The sequence below is a fragment of the Cucurbita moschata genome, unplaced genomic scaffold (assembly GCF_002738365.1).
Source record: "Cucurbita moschata cultivar Rifu unplaced genomic scaffold, Cmos_1.0 Cmo_Scf00164, whole genome shotgun sequence".
NCBI classification, from domain to species: Eukaryota; Viridiplantae; Streptophyta; class Magnoliopsida; order Cucurbitales; family Cucurbitaceae; genus Cucurbita; species Cucurbita moschata.
Genome location: NW_019268680.1, coordinates 2917 through 3357, shown reverse-complemented (window position 1 = coordinate 3357; position 441 = coordinate 2917). Strand labels below are relative to the sequence as shown.

Genomic DNA, 441 nt, shown 5'->3' with positions numbered 1-441 from the left:
ATGTAGTCCAACAAATCATTGCACTGGATTAAGCTTGATAGACATAAACCTAACTTACGAGAATCACATCGCTAAAGCTTCATGTAAAAATGCTGAAGGAACTACCTCTGGTGTGGTTGAACCTTCTGGTTGTTTAGCATCGGCAAACTTTTATCCATATAATATAGACCCTTTAGGTTATTCTTAAACATGATCCTCTTGTATGTCAATCACATGTGGGATAATATTAAATTTTAAATAAAATAATCAAAGTTGTTATTAAAATGAAACAATTTATTACAAGGCTTTAGGGCATAAATCTTAACACTCTCGACCACCTAGATATTCTGACATTTTCTCCTCTGTTTATGTTACCCTAGTTTATCTGAATGGCCTAGATCATAGATTGTAGCATCATGGTATCTACTTATTTCAACACTTGTTCTTAGCATGCCTTTCCTT

The 441-nt window shown here is 33.6% G+C and overlaps 1 protein-coding gene across 1 annotated transcript in view; it reads left to right on the top strand.

The window, feature by feature from the left end:
* The window catches only part of LOC111440267 (polygalacturonase-like), a 2235-nt gene extending 2048 nt beyond the window's left edge, over positions 1-187 (top strand). The window contains exon 4 of the mRNA XM_023077490.1: positions 2-187. Coding sequence (XP_022933258.1) covers positions 2-187 — 186 coding nt within the window. The remainder of the gene's footprint in view (position 1) is intronic.
* The last annotated feature ends 254 nt before the right edge of the window (positions 188-441 follow it).